This window comes from Narcine bancroftii, chromosome 2 (genome assembly GCF_036971445.1).
Source record: "Narcine bancroftii isolate sNarBan1 chromosome 2, sNarBan1.hap1, whole genome shotgun sequence".
In the NCBI taxonomy this organism is placed as follows: domain Eukaryota; kingdom Metazoa; phylum Chordata; class Chondrichthyes; order Torpediniformes; family Narcinidae; genus Narcine; species Narcine bancroftii.
The window spans coordinates 100,552,841-100,573,091 of NC_091470.1; the positions used below are offsets into that span (position 1 = coordinate 100,552,841).

Consider the following 20,251-nt stretch of genomic DNA (forward strand, 5'->3'; position numbering starts at 1 on the left):
AAATAATTAGAGGCTGCTGGGAAGAACAAGGATTGTAAAAAGTGTTCAGTTTAAAAAAAGACCCAAATACTTACCAGCAAATAACATTTCCTTGGGATTGAAAAAATCGGGTAGAGATTCTTTGTTATTTGAAACTTTATGCTCTTTGGAAGATGACTGAGTTCCAAAAGAAAGGTAGATCGTGCCCTATAGCAATAGAAATAGTACATTATTTACGTGACTAATTCTTATCTCCAGGATCCTGTATTGTGTAGTTTAATCACAATTCTCTGCTTATTTTTCTTGTAGAAACTCTGTTTAATTTAAAAGATTGAGATGATGAGAGAAGAGTTAGAGAAGACAACCCTCTGATGATTCAATGAACGATAAAAACCTGGAAGGTCTCACGAGAGTGATTCCTGGTTTAGCATACGAAGAACATTTAACAGTGTACTCCATGGAGTTCGGAAGGCAGAGTGGAAACAGGCCCTGTTGCCCAACTTGCCCATGCCGACCAAAAGGACTCGGCCACACTAGTCCCATCTGCTGGTGTTTGGCACATATCCCTTCATGTCCATGCATCAGACCAATTGTTTCTTAAATATGCCATAATTCCTGCCTCAACCACCTCCTCCAGCAGACTGTTCCATGCTCTCTGTGTAATAAAGTTACCCCTCAGGTTTCTGTTAAATCTCTCCCACTCCCTGAGAGGAATAGGATACAAGAGAAGGGATATGTGAAAGAGTAAGTTTAACGAATATGCTTAACAAAGGGTTAATGAGTTGGGTGAGAATAAAGTTGTCTTTTAACATATGTGGGAATGTAATTGTCTTCTAACATGACCTGTGCTGTAGTGAGATAACACCACAAAGAATGCAGTAAGAATAACTATAGATAATGAATAAGGTCATCCTGTTTTTGTCAGCTTGTCTGCAGGAGAACACATGTTGTAAAGACAAGAATCGGCAGTTGTGTGAAACTTGTGCGAAGGATCTCATGCAGCCACCTGCCCAAAGGTGTATAAAAATGGGAATGGATACACTGTACATTTTGAATGGAGCTCAGTGTAGAGAACGAGTTACTGAACTCTTTCTTGGTACCCTTCACTCCCGCTGGCATTATCAAGGCTGAATAAAGACACTGTTGTACACTTAATTGGTTCTGCTGTTGGTTTTATTACAGCTTGGCCTGACTTCAACAGATATGATGTTGAGATTTTATAAGGCACTGGTGAGGCCTCACTTAGAGTACAGGGTTCTTCATTGAAGAAAGGATTGGAGAGAGTTCAGAGGAAATTCACAAGAACGATTCCTGGAATGAAGGGATGGGAGATGTTGGACGGCTCTTGGAGTGGACTCCTTGGAATTCAGAATGGTGGGGGGGGGACCTCATAGAAGCATTTCGAATGTTGAAAGGCCTAGACAGAGCAGATGTGGCAAAGTTGTTTCCTATGGTAGGGGAGTCAAGGGCAAGGGGGCACAACTTCAGAATTTTTGTTTTGAATATTTTATTTATAAATTTCCAAACTCAAGCAGTTTCCAATAGTCAATCACAAATTAGAGTTATCAATTCTATACAAAATTCATTGTCGAGTCTGAGCCATTTTTTTCTCCCTTCCCTCCACACACTCACCAGACCACAGTTACGCACAACATTCAAACAACTTCAGGGCTGAAGGGATTTAACATGGGCAAGTTGGTTTCCTGCACAAGGTCATTTTAATTGCCATAGTTTCACTTGAGGGCATGAAGAAACAGGAGTTGCTGGAATCGTAAGAGGTCACTTATCTCAGAGACCTGGGAGTTTATAACTTTACGGATTTGAAAGAATTCCGCCCTTCCATGCCCCTCGAAGGGGAGTTATAATCCTGCTGTATCTACAGCCTACCAGAATATTTGTTCCGTCATGTTGGAGAGTCCATGCAAAGTAAAAGGCTGTGTGTGGTGGAACATGTTATGGTGGGCATGTCCTCACTGGGCTGGGCCAGGCTGGCCTGCCTTCTGTACCTGTAGTCCCTCCCCATGAGATCCCCTAATAAAGGCCGAGAGCCCTAGTCTTCTCCCTCATACCTGCCTTGGACATGAGCCAGAGGCATGTCTGGGTCTTCTGATCAATAAAGCCTTTGACTACCTGCTTCGTGTCTGCGAGTGGTCATTGATCACGCCACAATTTATTGACCAGAAGACCCAGACATGCCTCTAGTTGAAAAGCCCATGAAAAGTAAAAGACTGTGGAAGTTTGGGGCCCAAACCTTCCTTCAAGAAGTTAGTTAATTTGCTGTTTTTTTAGATAACCAGAAACTTTGGCTGCTTTATGAGGCACCGTAATTACGTGAAGAATCCTGTAGGATAACATCACATATTGCCTAGACAGGTTAATAACTGGCTTGCTTTGAACTTGCCACCTGCATGATTATAGTTGACCTAAATAATCAAATCCTAGGATACAGAATCTGCTATTTTTGGGTGCTATGCTTGCTGAATTGGATCAAAAATAACACAAGTATGTAATAAAGAAGTAGGATCCTTTCTGCATGCAGTCTGGCAATGTGAAAAGGTAGACACGTTTTGGAAAGATACAAATATTTTACTGGGGATGAGTTTTGAAGACAGAGATTTTGAAGGATCCCAAAATATTTTTCCAATTGAAGTTGGATATTTATCAGAAGTTTTTAAAGTGTAGCAATAGCAAAACAATGTATAGGTGTAACGTGGAAATCAGATGATATTGTGGGTTAAATAGATGGCGAATGGAGTTATTAAATTGTATACCATTAGAGAAAATAATGTACAATTTACGAAACCAAACAGAAAAATTTGGTAAGATATGGAAACCCTACATGGATTTTATTGCCATGACTTTACCTACAGCGCCCGCCACCACCACTCCCTTACCCAATCCGCCCTAATTAGTTCATGGTTTGAGATTATTATGTAAACTTGCAATTAGTTAAAAGATACATGTTTGTTCGACAGGCTTTCTTTCCTTTATTTCCCCACTTTTTTTGGGGAGGGAGGGGGAGAAAATGTATGTAAATGTATTCTTTTTGAGTTATTTTTAATATGGATAAATACTGTACATGTATTGATGCACATCAAAAATAAAATTTAAATGAAAGGAATGCAGACAAAAACATCAGTGAATTGTGGCTTGAAGGGAAAAAAAAACCCAAGTATGAACATTTAAATTGAGTCTGGCCAGATGCAAAATTTGTGGGGTGGTAGCGAATGCAGAGCTGGAAATCAAGGGCAGTGTGTTAAATGTTGGAGAGAATGAGCCGGAAACTGACATTGAAATGAGAGGGGAATGGGACAAGTGGGAATGACCGGCTGGGAGTTCCTGACAAATCTAAGGAGTAGAGAGATGGTTTTCTGGCTCACATCTTCAGGCCTCACACCCACTGATGTCTGTGTGGAATTTGCATGTCATACAGCGTGGAAACAGGACCTTTGGCCCAACCTGCCCATGCTGACCAAAGCCATGTGACTGCATGGATTTTCTATGGGTGCTCCAGTTCCTTTCCCCTTCCCAAATAAGGAAAGTGGGAATAGGACAAAGAGGATTTCAGCTTCTGTGGGCTGACTGGCCTTTCGAACATCCCAATCCCCCATTCTTTCTTCTAGCCTTGTAGGGGTTTATCTTTTTTTAAAAAAATATCTAATTACTTCTTAAAAACATTATTGAATCTGCCTTTACCTCACATTCAGGCAGACATTTCAGATCATAAAAAAAGTTCAGGAAGACCAATGATATTTTGGGCTTCCGCACAGGAGGATTTAAGTGCAGGAGCAAGGATATCTTATTTCGCTGCATCAGGTCTTGGGAGTTTAGTCTCTTTCGGTCAGCACGGTTAGCACAATGCTGTTACAACACCAGCGACCGGGGTTCAAATCCCGTGCTGTCTGTAAATTCTCCAGTGTCTGCATGGGTTTCCTCCAGGGGCTCCAGTTTCCTCCCACCCTTCAAAATGTACCAGGTTGTAGGTAAACTGGGTGCATTTGGGCGGCACGGGCTCGAGAGCCAAAAGGGCCTGTTACTGTGCTGTATGTCTAAATTTAAAATTTAAAAAAATTATTAGAGGAAGGATATTATTATTCTGGAAAGAGTGTCAACACGGCCACCTGGGATGGTGGGACTGACTTATGAAAGAGTGCATATTTCATAAAAATATAAACAATTCTAATAAAGGTTAAAGTTCCCATTACTGTCACGTAATACCACATTTACAATGTAACATACATGAAATTCTTTGACTTTTGTCTACCGCAAGGCAGACAGAGTCGCCACTTTGTCCAGCACCCCTCACAGAATCCTACAGCACCTGGTGTTCCGAGGCGGACTCCCCTCCCAAGTACTGACCAGCCCTGAGCCTGCTTAGCTTCCGAGATCAGGCAATCTCTATTAGGCAAGACAGACTAGGAGTTCATTATCAAACTAGGTGATTAACTCGCTTGCTTCCAACTGGCTAAAGTCAAGGTGTTCCAGATGGCTGAAGAGTCATGAACAAGGGACTAAGATGAGGAGCAATTAATCTAACCCGAATGGCATTCGTGGAAGGGAATTCCAAACTTTCTCCTCTACTTTCTCTCTCTCTCTCTCCCTCTCTCTCTCTCCCTCCAAGAGTTTATTAATTTCATTCCTGGCCATGATTTCTGACTGTACTCCTTTACACATGCTCCACATCGCTCCTAGCCATCCATTGTTTTTCTGCTGATTTTGATCGTGCATGCCAGATTCTTTTTATACTCCCTCCTCGTGGATCTCACCATTGGCTCACCAATTGTTCTTATTATCTCTTCCAGCCACCATCAACTTCGTTCATTTTTGCTTTGTTATTAGATATTTCTTTCAGTTTTACACGTTTTTTTTCTCCCCCCACCTTCCTTGGCTAATTTTTAAGCAAAGCATTTTACAATATTAAACTTGTTCTGTATCACATTAACTTCTCCATGAACACCTTCAATTGATTGTCTGTCATTTTACCTGTTTAACAGATTTGCCCTGTATGTCATGTTGCAATATACAGAAGTCAGCATGATCTTCGAGGCTGTTTCAGTTTCCTTCCTTTCAAACATGGTTAACGAAGCTGCCTTAACAGCGCCAGCAATCAGGACTGGGGTTCAAATCCCACACTGTCTGCAAGGAGTTTGTACGTTCTCCCCGTGTCTGCGTGGGTTTTCCCCGGGGGCTCCAGTTTCCTCCCACCATTCAAAATGTACCAGGGGGTGCAGGTTAATTGGGTGTAAATTGGGCAGCACAGACTCGTGCTCTATGCCTAAATTTAATTTCAAGGATGTTATTGGGGCGGGAGGGCTTGAGTTATGAGGAGAGACTGGTTACGCTGGAGGCTGAGGAGTGACTTTCAAGAGATGTATAAAACCATGAGGGGTCTTGATAAAGGTGAATGGTCATGGTCACTTTCCCAGGGTAGGGTAGTCTCAAACTCAAGGGGTTAGATTTAATGTGAGAGGGGAAAGATCTAGAGGGAACCTGAGGAGCAACGTTTTCATAAAGACGGTGTATATGGGACAAGCTGCCAGAGGAAGTGGGTGGGTACATTTGCAGTCTTTAAAAGGCACATGTGGATAAGAAAGGCATGAGGAGATGAGCCAAATGCAGGCTAATGGGACCAGCTCAGGTAGAGGAACTCAGCCCGCAGGCAGCTTCCATAGGAAGAAGTGGCCCAGTCAATATTTTGGTTGGGATATTTACCTCGATAAAGTGTCTCAATCCAAAATGTGGCCTGGCCATTTCTACCCATTTATCCTACATGTCCCATTGAATTCCTCCAGTTTCTCAACATTTGCTCAAGAGTCCAGCATTTGCAGTTTTTCTGGCTGAGGTAGAACAAATTGTGGGCACGTTAGAGCAAAAGGCCCTGTTTCCCTGCCTTGTCGATCTAAGCTTTAAAGTTCATCCTCACATTATCCACCAACAGGAACAGACTCTGTTAATTTATTTATCCTTGATCACAAGATAGTTAATTTAACATTGGTAATTGGAAAATGATTAAAATCTAGTTTAAGAGACAGATAGGATGGTTAATCAGGAACAGGCCACATGGATTTGTTCAGGGAAGGTAGTACCTAAGTAATTTGAGGAGACTGTGTGGTAATTATGCAGAATGCATTTGTCCTGTGAACAGGGCATACCTGGGCAAATGTCCATACAAGGTGTCGTAACTGCTGCTCCTAGAGCCCCAGCTCAGAGGAAAAATCAACATAAAATGAAGTCTGCATTTGACTGAATGGGAAGAGGAAGTGGGTGAGGTCTGGGCTATCGGAACTGTGGGTAAAATCATCTCACAGCTCCAGCAAGCCGGCTTCGATGCTGCCCTCTGACCTGTGTGGTCTTTGTACAAGAATGTAAGAAATAGGAGCAGGAGAAGACAACTGGCCTGTTGGGCCTGCTCCGCCATTCAATGAGATCTTGGCTGATCTGATGATCGGCTCATCTCCACCGACCTGCCTTTCCCCATATCCCTTTAATTCCCCTACTCTGTAAAAGTCTACCCAACCTTGTCTGAAATATATTTACTGCTTCAATTGCACAGATTCACCATCCTCTAGGGATAACTGAAGAGCAGTTGCCTTTTGATTTCTTGGGATGCAGAGAGATCAGAACTCAAGTTTAAATTTTTTAATTTAAATTTTAAATTTAGACATACAGCACGGTAACAGGCCATTTCAGCCCACGAGCCCATGCCGCCCATTTACACCACATTATCCTACAACCCCTGTACATTTTGAACGGTGGGAGGAAACCGGAGCCCCCGGGGAAAACCCATGCAAACATGGGGAGAATGTACAAACTCCTTACACACAGTGCGAGATTCGAACCTGCGTCTGTTCCCAAACGCTGGCGCTGTAAGGGCGTTGCGCTAACTGCTAGTTGAAAACTAATTCCAACCTGTTGAACTAAAACATTGTGTAAGACTGCTCAAAATTATTTGTAGTGCTCAGATTTTCTGGATTATAGTGATGTCATTCCTTGGGGAAGGCAACCAAGGAAAAGATCCATCATTTGCCTCATCTATCAGAGCAAAGGGGCAAAGGGGAGAGCCAGTGACTGCACGGGCGAAGGGGAGAGCCAGTGACTGCACGGGCGAAGGGGAGAGCCAGTGACTGCACGGGCGAAGGGGAGAGCCAGTGACTGCACGGGCGAAGGGGAGAGCCAGTGACTGCACGGGCGAAGGGGAGAGCCAGTGACTGCACGGGCGAAGGGGAGAGCCAGTGACTGCACGGGCGAAGGGGAGAGCCAGTGACTGCACGGGCGAAGGGGAGAGCCAGTGACTGCACGGGCGAAGGGGAGAGCCAGTGACTGCACGGGCGAAGGGGAGAGCCAGTGACTGCACGGGCGAAGGGGAGAGCCAGTGACTGCACGGGCGAAGGGGAGAGCCAGTGACTGCACGGGCGAAGGGGAGAGCCAGTGACTGCACGGGCGAAGGGGAGAGCTAGTGACTGCAAACTGGCACGGGAGAAGGGGACTTCCTGAGAAGAGTTATTGTTTTCACAACCAGCCTGTTACATCATAGTTCAATCCAGACTGTCTCCTTACTCCAATCTGTAACTTTCAACCAAGAGAACTCAGGTAACCCACAATAATTCTTCTTTCCCACTTTAACTCCGTGAAAGAAATGTTCCCAATCCATGTTCTGAAACACCCCGCTCCAAACTGCATTTTTGCAGTTGACCTACCTTTTGAGGGCATGACATTTATTGCAACTGCTATGAGTACTGTGACAGAGTATATAGATATGTTTTTGGGAGATCAATTGGGAAAGGTTTGTTAGAGTAGGTCACATACAAACACTTTAAAACAGATCTTATTTGAAATACTGGAGCTCTGCCCCATGCTAGACATATCAGGGCCCCCAGAGCTTTTGCAAGAGCTTTGGAGAGTGCTCAAGAGACTTCACTTGAGATTGTTGTTTACAAAAAGGCAACAGATGAAAGATCTTGTTGGAGCCGCAGATTGTCTGGAAGAGAACACGTTGTTCTAAGAGGGTCATGCGGTTGGTTTTGCAAGCAGAGAGAGTCAAACAGGCTTTCTCTCAGAGAGAGAGAGATACACACACACACACACACAGATCAGTTCTACAGTGTTACAGTCAGCAACAGCAGCTGGGACTGGAACAGGACAAGCTTGTGGAAAACCCCATTTGGAAGAAGGGTTATGAGTTCTTAATTCAGCCTGGTCAAAGCCCTTGTGGTTCATGCAAGTGGAGAGGACTGGCTGTCTAATGTTTCACTTAGAATAAGACAAACAGAGAAAGAATGCTGTGGTGACCTGAAAGAAAGAGGTTATCATCTGGAGAACCCTAAAGGCGTGAGTTTCGTCAACAAGACATTGAAGTGGCTGATGACAGTACATCAGTTGTGGATGTCCTGGAGCAACAAATCTCTCTCTGAAAACTGACAAGAACCTTCTTGAACAGTAACCATTTACCTTTCAATCACCAAAGCCTGGTGAACTTCATGAATGTTAAAGTCTGTGCACAGTATAAGAATTGTCTGCAGCCAGTGAACTTGGAGGGATGAGAAGTGAGATTGGACTGTGAATCAAAAAACTTTTCTGAACTTGCACACACATTACACACACGCGCGCTTAGAATTGGAAGGGGGTTAAGTTAGGTTAGTTAACTTAAAGTTTGATCCTGTTTTCATGTTTAAAGATAATTAAAAGCAACTTTTGTTTAAGTAACCATTTGTCTTGCTGCTGGGTTTTGGGGTCCCCTGGGCTCGCAACACTCCTTACTCCAATCCGCATCATTCAGCCGAGAGAGCTCAGATAACCCACAATAATTCTTCTTTCCCATTTTCACTGATCACACTACATGAAAGAAAAGTTCCCAATCCATGATCTGAAACACCTCGCTCCAAACTGTATTTTTCTAGTTGACCTACCTTTTGAGGTCATGAAATTGATTGCAAGTGCTATGAGATTCTCACCTTGGGGACTACTTCCTGTGGTGGTCCCAGTGGATTTCCCGCCCCTCTCCTAGCCCAGTGAACTCTCGGGGTTTCTACCCTGATATTTATCCCAGCGATGAAAATACCGAGCTGGGGGCTCTCTCCATCTCCCTTGCAGACTCTCTCTCTCCTTTACATTGATTTTTGGAGAATATGCTTTGTTAGGCCGCTGTCAGACAAGTGTGGAAGTTATTAGGGCTGCATTCAATTCAGTCTGCTCCTGTTGAAACCCTAATTTTCAGCACCGATATGTAGATTTAAACCCAGTTTTAAATGATTTTTGGCCAATTTTTTCATGAGGAATTTGATTTGCAGGCAACGCTGTAAAGGTCATTTAGTTATCCAAACAGAGGTTGAAATCTAATTTGTCATCAGTGGTTTATAACTCTCTCACGAGCCCTCGATTTTTCGAGGAAAAGTAAAGAACACATTGACCAAAGGGACAATCTGTGCATGGAACCAGGTGCAAGGGAGGTCTTAAAGGAATACTTCACATCTGCTCGACAGGTTTGCAACATTAAAAAGGACCATATAAGTGGAAATCATAATTGCAACTGTCAGTCTGTTTACAAAGAAACTCAGGAGGCTAAATTAACCATCAAATGGTTTTTGCAAACATCTTTCACAAAGTTCTAGATATAAAACAGAGGTGTCTACATGATTTTTAATTAACAAAAACATTATTCATGTTAACAGGCCATTTCAGCCCATGAGTGCATACTGGGGGTGTCGGTTAATTGGGTGGCACAGACTCGGGCTGAAATGGCCTGTTACTGCACTGTATGTCTGAATTAAAAATTAAAAGGTTGGCCACCCCTGAAGCTGGTTTCATAAGATGGAGAACTAATTCTATCCTCCTCTATTTACGTCATCTCACCACCCCACTATCTCCATTTATTTTCAATGATCTATTCAATTCAACCTTCAATACTGATGTCTATCCTTCAAATACAAAATTGCATCCCCCTCGCAATCTTTTGCTGTTTTTCTATTCTCCATCCTGCATCTATTTTCCGATCCCTCAGCCTCAACTGTTGGGTTTCTGTAACCCCCCTTCATTATTTCAAAACGCTCCTTTCACGGAGCGGCCCCGGTTTACAGCGCCAGTGATCGGGACCGGGGTTCGAATCCCGCACCACCTGCAAGAAGTTTGTATGTTTTCCCCGTGTCTGCATGAGTTTCCTCCGGGAGCTCCGGTATCTACCCACCGCTTGAAACGTACTGGTGGTTGTAGGTCATTTGGGTGCAATCGCGTGGCACGGGCTCGTGGGCCGATTGGGCCTGTTACCAAACTGAACGTCTAAATTTTAAATTTAAAAAAATTATGATCTTTCACACTTGAACTGCCCTACAAAATCATCCAATGCTTCAAGTTTGTTATTTTCCATTTATATTTCCTCATCGTTAAATCTGCTCTGCATTCTTATTACCACCTCAACATCCTTCCAATAATAACACAGCTCTCCCTCCATCTGTGGTTTTACCTTGCATACGTTCACCATAGTATCTCAATTCTCAATCATTTCCTGCACGACCCTCTCCATTGTGTTTTTGACTAGCTCGATGTGAAGCAAGCAAATAAGAACTGAAGACTTGGGGAAGTAAAGAACTGAAAATTACCAATGCAGTTAGAATATTGCAAAATGGAGACAGCTAAAGGCACCCAAAAGAAAATCGAACTAAATGTGCCAGTAGAGATTACATTTTCCAAGAGAGAAGCTGATCCAATTTAAGAAAATGTTCCCTTCTCTGAGTTATCATGAAAGAATAATGGAGTTCGTGCTGAGCCAGCTGGGGTATTGGTCAGCATATCGAAAAGCTTTCCCACAAATGAGCGCTAATTAAATCTGCAGCACTGTCCAAGGTGAAGCACGTTATGATTTTAACCACGTTAGATATATTAAAAGTTTAAAATTCTTTTAAATTTAAAGTTTTTTAACAACACAGTAATAGGCCCTTTCGGCCCAGGAGCCTATGCGGCCCAATTACACCCAATTGACCTACAACCCAGGTACATTTCGAAGGGTGAGAGGAAACTGGAGCACCCGGAGAAAACCCATGCAGACACTGGGAGAACGTACAAGCTCCTTATAGACAGCGCCGGATTCGAACCCGGGTCTCTGGTGCTGTAACAGCAGTGCGTTAACTGTGTTGCTTAAATTCTTCTAATTATTTACATTTTCAGTGCAGAGGGATGTCCGTGTATAAAAGTGTCAGAGTCTCCCAGTGTGAAAATGCCCACACGGATTGAGCAGCGCAGCATTTCCTTATCGGAAATCAACACAAATCGTGGAGAGTCTTAACTTTGCTCATGCCCATTTTATTCAGGGAGAAATTATACTGTTGTTAACAAGGCTCCTGCTGTGACATCCATGTTCACCACGTGATGTACAGAATATCTTTCTGACATTTAGCAACCAGTTCCAGTAACTGGTTTCCAGCCTTAAACGTTATCTTGTCAAATACCAGTACTCACACCAAGGTTCCATCAAACCCCAGCACTCAGTCCCGACTAAACCCAGTATTGGCCACTGCATGTTGCTGCAAAGCCAGCAATAACCCTCAGTGATGCCAGTTCTTAGCTCCAAACACAGCTGGCTACAGAGTGTCATTTTAATGCCAAATAACAGCAGCATCGTTCAGTAATTAAATACCTAGCAATGACTCTGGTACAGTCAGCCCCTAACACCTGGTGGCATCATACCCGACCATTTGCCCTGGGACAGTCCTCACCACTGCCCCTGGTGTTGTCTGTCCCCTGACCTGACCCCACTGAATCTTAGTGCTGTCAGGGGATAATTTTCAGACACCAAACTTGATCCTCAGTCCACCAGTGGTAATTCTGAACTGACACGTTAAAAATGTATTCCTGAAAATCTCTGTTCCTGTTACCTTAGATCACTTTCCTACAATATTTGTTCTCTGATTCATTGTAATCAACACCAGAAGATTAATTGCACTGTACATCAAATTTTAAATTTTTACATTTAGACATACAGCACGGTAACAGGCCATTTCAGCCCATGAGTCCGTGCCGCCTAATTTACACCCCATTAACCTGCAGCCCTGGTACTTTTTGAATGGTGGGAGGAAACCGGAGCCCCCGGAGAAAACCCACGCAGACAAGGGGAGAACATACAAATTCCTTAGACAGTGCGGGACTCTAACCCCAGTCCTGATAGCTGGCGCTGTAATGACGTTGTGCTAACTGCTATACCAACTGTTTTGAGGATGCGTGTCATTCTTCCGAGCTCAAACTTCAACATCTCCGAAGTTTGTTCCATCATCTAGACTATCACTTCAAGCCTTTAATCTGGTACAGTTTCTGCACAGCATCAATTGGAGGTCAATCCACAGAACCATAAGAGAGCAGAAAAGATCACCGAGGTCTCCCTCGCCTGCCCCCATTTACCAGGACCGTTGTCTAAAGAGGGTTCACAAAATGATTGAGGACCCCTTCCACCCCACACACAGCATCTTCCAGCTGCTCCTGTCGGGGAAGAGATACAGGAGTATCAGGGCCAGCCCCACCAGGCTAAGAAACAGCTTCTTCCCACGGGCAGTAAGACCGCTGAACTCCTCATATAAACCTTTTGTGACTCAACTATTAATTTAACAATAATGTTTATTTATTTTAATATTGTATATAACTACTGTGCATCATTTGTGTGTATGTGTGTTATGTCTGTACATCATTGCAGTGCGTTGTACTGAGGACCGGTTGTACTTTTGTTGGGGCAGCACAGTCGGTGTGTCTATTGGTGCAACGCCTTTACAGCACAAGCTATCAGGACCGGAGTTTGAATTCTGCACTGTCTGTAAGGAATTGCTACGTTCTCCCTGTGTTTGTGTGGGTTTCCCCCGGGGGCTCCAGTTTCTTCCCACTGTTTGAAACGTACTGGGGGTGCAAGTTAATAGGTAGTAATTGGGCAGCATGGACTCATGAGCCGAAAGGGCCTGTTACTGTGTTGAATGTCTACATTTAAACTTGTACAATCAGATGATTAATAAACTTGAACACTTACAATCTACAGATTTCATCTATACTTTGAACCACACAGTGCTTAAAACCAATGTCAGTGGAGATCTGACACCTTGAAATATAATGTAGAACTGAAGCTTCACTCCAGAAGGGATGAAGGAGAACTCGAGGGTCAATCTCCATCTCCACAGTTTGATTATAAAAAGATTGCATACCTCACTCTCCATTGGTAGGTTATTCCATCCCACCAGTTCCTTATGAACAGAAGGAATGTAAGAAGGTAACATAGATATTGAGTCATGTGTGCTTATTACATCACAAGTTTCAGTGATAACTTCCTTGACCCCATGACCTTCCATTTCACAGCTTGATGGCTTACAGATCACCGGATCCAAGTTATTCTTTTCACCCAGCTCCTCTTTTCCTGTGGTCAAAATTGGAATAAAAGCTTGGTTCTGGTGCCACACGTCTTGTTGTAAAAAATCGACGTCTAATGGATCCATGATAATTTCATCAGGAGTCGTGGCTGCATCCGAAACTTCAGCTTTATCCCTCAGCAATTCTTCATCAGTTTCTTCATTGACAAAGGGCGTCAGGGGCTCTGATGGACTTGGGCTCTCAGTCATCATCCAATCCGAGTTATTAAATAGACTAGCAGTACATTCCTCTGCACAGTTTCCCATTTCATTAGTTCTTTTAGTCAATAATACAGCTTGTACCCATGGTGTAGATCCATTACTTTCAAACGAACTTGCACTTTCAGATCGATTGGTGGAATCTAACTGATCTTGGTCATCCTCAAAAAGCTGAATGTTTGTTAACTGACTGGTAAATGTTTCAATTTGTCCAAAATCCGAGTTCTCACACTGAGTACACGTGCTTTTGTTTTCTAAATCAAAGTCCAAGAGCACACTTTCTGTAGCAACAATATTATCTTCTTCATTGTCATCATTCACAGACGTGAGGTCACCCAATTCCATTTCTTTACCTGGACTGGCTGAGATCCGAAAGGGGTTTGTTGTGCCATCTTGTGTCCTTGCCTCCAAAATTAAACCAGAGTTGTTACTAATTAGATCCAGGGCACTGATGCAATTGTCTTCTTCAATGTCGGCATCACCTTCTGTACTGTCTAAATCTTTTCTGGAAGATGTTTGTTCCATGTTAATTAGGAAATCGAAATCATCCATCTTCAAAATATTAAAGGGAAGTTACAAAAGGTCTGCTGTTGATTTCAATGGTCCCCACAAAGTTGCAGTCAGCTCTTTGCCATGGTGATCTGCAAAATAAATAATTTGTGCGATTGCAAAATGATTGTTAAATGTTTCCATTTATCCTGAATTATGGTTGTGTAAACTTTGCAAAGAAATCACATACAGGTTGATTAGCCCTTATCCGAAATGCATGGGACCAGAAGTGTTTCAGATTTTGAACCCCGATTAGACTTGTTCTGACATTGACCCTGGACTGGGAGAGATTCAGAACCTAGCGAAGGTTGAGCAGGAGATTGATTTAGAAAAGGGGAAGGCAGTGAAAGAGTGCTATGAAGCTTCTATAGATAAGTCAAAAAGAGAAGACTAGCAAGGGCAAATATGGGTTCTCCCAGTGACTGTTGTGAGGGAGTGTACAGAAGGATTTGGAGACAGGATTGAAGATGTCTTACTGCAATTTGCTTCATACATTGCTGAGACCACACCTGGACTACTACAGGTTGAGTACCCCTTATCCGAAATGCAAGGGGCCAGAGTGTTTCAGATTTTGGAACAATGTGTTGAGGGTAACTAAGCAGCGCAGTAGCATCAGCAGAATCCCTGTATCAGCTGTTAAACATGGCAGGCTTTCAGTCTCCACCTACAATGCTGTGTTTTGATCAAAAGGTTACAGTACACTGGATTTTTTTCCCCAATGTGATAATGATACACTCAAACGTGTCGTGTTACACTCAAACACGGCATTTTAGGAGGAGATAAATTTCAAGTTTCACACAAAATTAATGTTTTGTACTTCCCTTGATTCAGAACCATTTTGGCTATTTCACCATCAGTCATTTTCAACAATATCTCCGTACCACAGAGCAGAGAACAAGCAGAAAACACAGTGAGTAATGCACGTAGGTCTAACAGTGATGACGGTTGGTAATGAACTGGCACCAACAGATTGTCAGAGCCCCACATGGGCAAGTAAGGTCAGGTGCGGAATTTTCCACTTGTGGCGCCACGTCGGCACTCAAAAAGATTTCGGATTTGGGAGCATTTTGGATTTTCCTGGCCAAGAGGTTTACATGACTCCCATTTTAAGGCAGTAAATCTTGGGAGAAGACATACCTATTTCACTTGCTTTTGCTCCAAAGTTAGGACACATTAAGTGACTTTCTTTCTGGTGTTAAATAAGCCCGCAGCAAAGCTTAGTCCAAACGTAATAAAACCTGGCACCTCTGCCTCCTCCAAACATATTGTAGAGCAGGTGATGAAATCTTTAAAAATGTAAAAATTAACATTTCAACTACAGACTGAGTTCCAGCATATTACTACAGGCTGGGTCCACCCTCTACAGAAAGGTCCTAACAATGCCTTTGAAAAAGATAGCTCAAAATAAGTGTTTTTATTTCACTAATGATCATTTGATGATGCATCAGTGGTGGTGGAGGCAAATGCAATGTTGGCATTCATTTCCAGAGGGGTAGCATACAAGAGCAGGAATGCAATGGCAAGGCTCTATGTGGCACAGGTGAAACCTCACTTGGAGTACTGTGCACAGTTTTGGGAGCTGCATTTGAGGAACGACGTGCTGGCACTTGGAGAGGGTTCAAAGAAAGATTTACACGAGGAACGAAAGGAATGATTATCAGCACTTGGACTGTACTCATTGGACGGGGGTTGATTTCTTCATGCTGAAAGGCCTGGACAGAGTGGATGTGGCAAGGATGTATCCCATGGTAGGGGATTCTAGGACAAGGAGAAAAAGGTGTCAATTTAAAACAGAGATGCGGAAAAATTTTAGTTAGAGGTTCGTGAGTTTGCGGAACTAGTTGCCACGGGCGGCTGTGGAAGCGAGGTTGTTGGCTGCATTTAAGGCAGAGATCAAGAGCTATTTGATTAGCCAGAGAGTGGGGCTGAGTGGGGGGGCGGATGGATCAGCTCATGATTAGCCTGGCGGAGCAGACTCAATGGGCCAACTTCTGCTTCTAAATCTTGTGATCATGATTTCTATTTTTTGCCTTTGTATAATAACTCTCCATGTCCTTAGATTGTCTTGAGATTGTGAAGTACTTTAGGATTGCAATCATAATGTTAATAAAGGTATCTTTCATATTTAGAACAAAGAGACAAACATTTATTTAACTACTGCCGATTTTGTTTAGTTGATGACTAATAACATTACTAAGTGCTCTGTTAAGAAATTCAAGCACAGAGACACAGATAGATAGAATTGGATCCTAAATTATTATATTTAAAATCACAAGTTGACCTAGTTTATTGACATTTATTGAGTAACTTTCACTTTAACAGTTAGTTCCTAGTGGAGGACATCATAAAGTTGTAGGAAGTTAAAAATATAGCAATCGACAGAAACAAAACTGTGTTTATCGACAATGAAGACTATTTAAATAAAAACCACATCTTCAATTGCTAAAAAGAATATTTTGATCAGTGATAGAAGTTGTACCTCAAAATTACAGCTACAGTATCTTCAGCCGGAGATCTCATCCTATCTAACCAGCCTTTTCCCTCATCTATTGGCATTTCTTTTCAAATATTTATCCAGCTTTTGTCCAAACAATCTCTGTCTTTGCTTCAATCACTTTTTATGGCGAAACATTCCATTCCACCAGTACAAATAATTTCCCCCTTTGTTTATTTAGTGATAACTCAAATATCTAGGCTCGCTTGTGACTGATTTAGGTCTGTGGACAAAATCTTTCATTTTTCGTCTCCCCAAAATTGTAATAATATTGGCAACCTCTCAGTTGTATGTGATGTCATGTATTTGTCTGACAACAAATTTGAACTTTCATTTTGTTAAACCTGTAATTTTGACATACAGCATGGTAACAGGTGCTTCCAGTCCATGAGCCCTTACCCTCCAAATATCCCAAATTAACCTACCACCATTGCGTTTACCACAAGAGTTACGTTTTTCTCTTCTGTCTTTATAATTACAGTTAATATTTATATGCTTAATGCCGCATTTTATTGGTTACATTTTAATCTTAGTTGACTTTACTGAAAATTAATATATTTTTAAAATTGCAGAAAGAATGTGAAAACATGTCAGGATTATGACTGAGCTTTAAGAACATAGGGATTTTGGTATTCTTGTCCTTCTCACTGGCTTTAGAGGTCAAGAGTGCTGCCCACTTGACTGATATTGAACTTTAACACATAAAAGCACTGGAGAAACTCAGCGGGTCACACAGGAGGTAAAAGATGTACAACCAACATTTCGGGTCTGAGCCCTTGTTTTAGAATCGGAGGCTAATCAATGGTTTCATTGCTGTGGTGCAGTGGGTGCTTTCATGAAGGGAAGAAATGACATCATTGCAAGTAATAAAACAATTTCCCCAAACACAGGAAAACCTGAAACCACATCCCTTTGTAAATGATACTAATGTTTTAGATTAATGAAAAGGCTTGGAGTAATTTAGAAGATTATTAAAAAGTTCTCTTTGGTCTATTGCAATATATGCACACTTTTATCACATCTGTGTGTTCGTTCGACTGTATGGTCAGATTAGTAGTTAAGCGCCAGAGACCTGGGTTCCAATCCGGTGCTGTCAAAAGGAATTTGTATGTTCTCCCCATGTATGTTTCTTCCGGGTCCTCTGGATTCCTCCCACCCTTCAAAAATGTATGGGGGTTGTAGGTTAATTGGGCAGCACAGATTTGTGGGCCGGACGGGCCTGTTAATGTCCTGTATGACTAAATGTAAAAAAAATGCATACAAAGATTTAATATATATATTTGTCTATACTCCTTGCACACACACGAGCCATTCTCAACAGGGGCCCAACAGCACCAGCCCCCCCCCCACCCCCCCGGTCACAGAACATAAAAGACTGATTTTCTTTTTGCTTCACATAATTTAAATTTTTTAAGGAGTTTTTTTTTATGTAGTTAATCGGAGAGAAGTACAGAAGAAACCAAAACTTGACTGCTTCACAGGGAAAGGGGGGCCCATCGACTTTGGGCAGAGTCCTCGTGGGGCCATAGCACTAAAAGGGTTGAGAATGGCACACTCTCGCGTGCGGTTAACCAGCTGTAAACCCCTCTTCCTGCCAAAGCTTGCCTCTACTCCTGCACACCACTTCAGCATCTTTATTAATGCTAGACCAGGTTAGGATTGCACTAGGAGATTCAATTCAGCTTATTTCCATCTAGCAGTAAAAGAGAAGATTGATTTCTGTCATTGTATTGGTCAGAAGAATATATGAAGTGCAATGCTATTTTGGAATAGTCCTCTCTAATTATGGTGTTAAAATGTTAATTGACGCCAGATAAATAAATATGTGTTTATGAATAATTGTCCCACAAATGATTGTCTGTTTTACATGGAAAACACTGTTTCGTCAGGTTTGTATTTGTGCAAATCAGATCACAATAGACGACCTAAGTGAAATGTTTTCAGTTTGATCGTAATGGCCATTAGGAAACACAGAAAAGATTTGAACCACCCGGATGCAAGAAAGACTCATACAATTAATTTTTAACGTATTGGAGAAGTACTTGAGTGATAAAGGCTAGTTTCAACTCTTCCTGCATTACACAGGGATTTAATACAGCCTGCAGAATACATAGCACCTGTCTCAAATCAGCAAACCCACATCCTTGCAACCTCCTCCCTGTTCACCATAAATCAACATGAACACAAGTGGACTTTATTAAAAATCTAGCATCATCGGTGTTCAGTCCACCAGGGGAGGTTCTGATCCTTTCAGAGTCTTTAAGCCCAGGTTGCTAAAAACATGCAGGACAATCAGTGACCTACCTGTCGCCAAACAGGCCCAAGCCCACAGTTGAGATGAGTTCTGAAGTAAAGTTTGTGAACTTACCCGTCGGGTTTCCCATGTGTCACTCTGCCTGAGAAAGGAACAAGTTCCCTGAGAAGTTGGCCATCCACAGCAGGGTGGACAGTGGGTGAGGAGGGGGGTAGGTTGGAGGTCTGTCCCCAGGCTGCTTTTCTTTTTGCCCTATTTTCTAACAAACTGAACTTTTTCTCTCTCTCTCCTCCCCCCCCCCCCAACTCAAGTCTCTGCTCAAATTTGACACATGCTCACTTCCTTCCGCAAGTTCAACGTTTGACAGAAACTGAGTGAATTGGGTGGATCCACAGTCACCCGCGGAGATACCGGAAAGTTAAACTGATTTCCTTGACCTGCTGAACCACGATCGGCGAAGAGAGATTGAAAGGGAGATTTGAGCCAGCGAGATGCCCGTGTTGCCCACTGGCCCCTTAATCTGTCCATGGTCCGAAACCATTCCTGCTGCTCCCCTCTTTCCAAATGGTTCTTACCACCAGTGACAATCTTAAAAAGGCTTCCGTGGTCTCGATACGATCAAAGCCTCTTGCATGGAAGCCGGAGACCACCTCGATCCGCTCAACACCTGCTGGAGCGGAGCGCTCCCAGCAGAAAGACATCGCGAAATCGATCAGGGGGATCGCCATTGGCCCGCGCTGAAGTAGCAACTTGGCCTTTAACTCTTGCACTGCCGTGGCCCAATAGAGCGCACAGGGTTCGACGCTCTTGAAAAGGCTGCTCCCCGCGCTGGTCCCCAATCTGAAGGGGTGGGGGAGAGACAAAAAATTTTTAATTAAAAATTCTGGAAAGTGTTCTGACCGGCCTCACCAATACCTCTGAGTCAAAAGTCCTGCCCGGTGCACAAACCCCCCCACCCCCCCCCCCATCGACCTTTTTCTTTCCACTCACCTCCCACTTTAAGTAATCCCGATGACGGTGCTCAGGGGGGTGGGTGGAAAGGAAAAGTTTGAAAATTGCCAATCGTCCCTGATCGACTCGTTATGTGCACGGTTTCGTTGCTCCAAAGGAAATGGGCCAATTACAATTTTTTTTCTCTCTCAAGCCAAATATTTCAGGAACAGTTGGGTCTCGGGCAGTGATTCTCAACCTTCCCATTCCCTTAAGCAATCACAGCACACCAATGGCATAGGGATGACTTAAAAGTGGGATGTAAGTGGAAAGAAAAAGGTTGAGAACCTCTGGTCTGCAGGGAGCGCTGCCTTCGGAGAGCAGCAGCAATCATCAAGGATCCACACCACCCAGTACGCGCTCTGTGTTGGGCCTAAGCCGCCCTCTGCTGGACAT

At 43.0% G+C, this 20,251-nt stretch overlaps 1 protein-coding gene across 2 annotated transcripts in view; it reads right to left on the minus strand.

The window, feature by feature from the left end:
- The window catches only part of LOC138754003 (PH and SEC7 domain-containing protein 4-like), a 61,125-nt gene extending 41,445 nt beyond the window's left edge, over positions 1 to 19,680 (minus strand). The window contains exons 1-3 of one of the 2 annotated variants that reach the window (XM_069917709.1): positions 19,441 to 19,680; positions 13,149 to 14,209; positions 75 to 186 (exon numbers count right to left, since the gene is read on the minus strand). In XM_069917709.1, coding sequence (XP_069773810.1) covers positions 75 to 186; positions 13,149 to 14,120 — 1,084 coding nt within the window. In that variant the 5' untranslated portion in view covers positions 14,121 to 14,209; positions 19,441 to 19,680. The other variant, XM_069917708.1, reaches the window with a different exon arrangement.
- Positions 19,681 to 20,251: the final 571 nt, after the last annotated feature.